The sequence below is a fragment of the Chaetura pelagica genome, unplaced genomic scaffold (genome assembly GCF_000747805.2).
Source record: "Chaetura pelagica isolate M959 unplaced genomic scaffold, ChaPel_1.0 scaffold1094, whole genome shotgun sequence".
NCBI lineage: Eukaryota > Metazoa > Chordata > Aves > Apodiformes > Apodidae > Chaetura > Chaetura pelagica.
In genome coordinates, this window is record NW_009953108.1 from 35,689 (window position 1) to 37,498 (window position 1,810).

Genomic DNA, 1,810 nt, shown 5'->3' on the forward strand with positions numbered 1-1,810 from the left:
GCTGTCCGGGCGCTTCCTGCGCAGGATCCGGCGCTGGGAACACCCGCCAGGGCCCTGGATCCGACCGCGCTCCCGCCCTGCCCCGGGCCCACGCGGGGCGTGCAGCCCATCCCGCCGTGGGGACCCCCCTGCCGTGGGTGCTGGACCCTTCCCATGGGGTCACCTCCCCTGGTGTGATGAGTTTGGCTTCTCAGCGGGGTCCCCACGGAAGGGCTGGGTGCTTGTCCTGGGCTGTCTCCCGTGGGTGCTGCCCCCCACCTTGGTGGGGTGGGGGGACCTGTGTGGAGTTCCCCCCTGGGTGCCCCCCTACCCTTGTCCCTTCCAGGGAGTGCTGTGGGGTGGGAAGGGGGTGCCAGGGAAGGGGGGACGCCTGGATGAGCCCTGGGGTGCAGGAGGGTGGGTGTGGTGGCAGGGGGCCTGAGCACAGACCCTGTCCCCCACTGTCCCCCCTATCCCACCAGCCAGCACACTCCCTGCCAAAAAAAGCTGCTTTTTGGGAGGCTGCCCTGGCCTCTGCCCCACTGGGCTGGGCCCTCCCTGCTAGGCTGGCATGAGGTGCCAGCACCCCCAGGATGACAGGGTGGCCTTTGTCCCCTTTAGTGTCCCATGTCCCCCTGCCCTGAGCATCCCCAGTCCTGGACTAGGGGCTCCAGGGGGCAGAGGATAAGCCCCAAGGCCCTGATGGGGCCAGTTTTGGGATGTGGCACATCCTGACACCCCCTTGTCCCCAGCCCAGGGTGCTGGTGTGGGAAGCAGAGATGTCCCAGGCTTGGGGGCAGTTGTGGTCTCACCTCCCCACCCCACGTCCCTGCAGCCAAATTGAAGCTGTCTCAGCTCCTGAAGCAGTTGAGACCTGTCAGGTTTGTTCCACTTGTGGATGGGGCTGCTTAGGGCCCCCAAAAAAACATCTGCAGCCCCACACCAGGGCTGGGCCAGCTCCTCTCCTGAGGGACAGTGTGACAGGTGGCACCCGAGCCATCAGGAACCCTCCGGGTGCCCTTGGGCTGCTCTGAGCCCCGGGGAGCCCCGTGCCTCAGTTTCCCCTTCCCCCTGGCAGAGCTGCCGCCCTCCGAGTTCATGCAGGTGGCGGATTCGACGTGGCTGGTGCTCAGTGTGGTCTCCAACGGGCGGGCAGCCTCGGGCTCCCAGGCCACCGGTGTCACCAAGATCGCCCGGTCGGTCATCGCGCCGCTGGCCGAGCACCACGTCTCCGTGCTCATGCTCTCCACCTACCAGACCGACTTCATCCTGGTGAGCAGTGACGGGGACACCTGGTTCCTGCTGTCCCTGCCGGCGGGGCTGGGGGTGGCAGAGCCTGATGGTGCCCCCCCCTGCTCCCCGGGCAGGTGCGGGAGCGGGACCTGCCCGTGGTGATCCACACGCTGGCCGGGGAGTTCGACATCTACAGGGAGGAGAGCGGGGAGTGTGTCCCTGTCACCTGCGATGACGTGAGCAACGGATTCCTGAAGCCCAAGCCAGGTGAGTGACACCACGTCCCACACCCCCCCAGGGCCACCCTGTCCCCAGGGCCACCCTGTCCCCAGGGCCACGCGCTCCCCACCGAGATGCTCCCACCTTGGCACCCACATCCCCGGGGGGGACGCTCGGGGACACCCCTCTTGCTCCCTCAGGGATGCTGGGCTGTGGCGGCGGCCACAGGGTGGCACTGCGGGACTGTCCCCAAGCTGTCCCTCGTGCCTGACGGGTGGCTGTCCCCCCGCCAGCCACCAGCCCCACGCTGCACCCTGTGCAGAGCCCCCAGACCCGCTTCTGCGTCCTGACCGTGGCCCCCGACACGCTGCCCGCCCTC

General features: G+C 68.4%; 1 protein-coding gene across 1 annotated transcript in view; it reads left to right on the forward strand.

Moving 5' to 3' along the window:
* The first annotated feature begins 1,077 nt into the window (after positions 1-1,077).
* Positions 1,078-1,810, forward strand: part of GATSL3 (GATS protein-like 3) — a 1,484-nt gene continuing 751 nt past the window's right edge. The window contains exons 1-3 of the mRNA XM_009997283.1: positions 1,078-1,251; positions 1,347-1,479; positions 1,725-1,810. The exon at positions 1,725-1,810 is cut by the window's right edge and continues 7 nt beyond it. Of these exons, the coding sequence (XP_009995585.1) occupies positions 1,078-1,251; positions 1,347-1,479; positions 1,725-1,810 (393 nt within the window). The remainder of the gene's footprint in view (positions 1,252-1,346; positions 1,480-1,724) is intronic.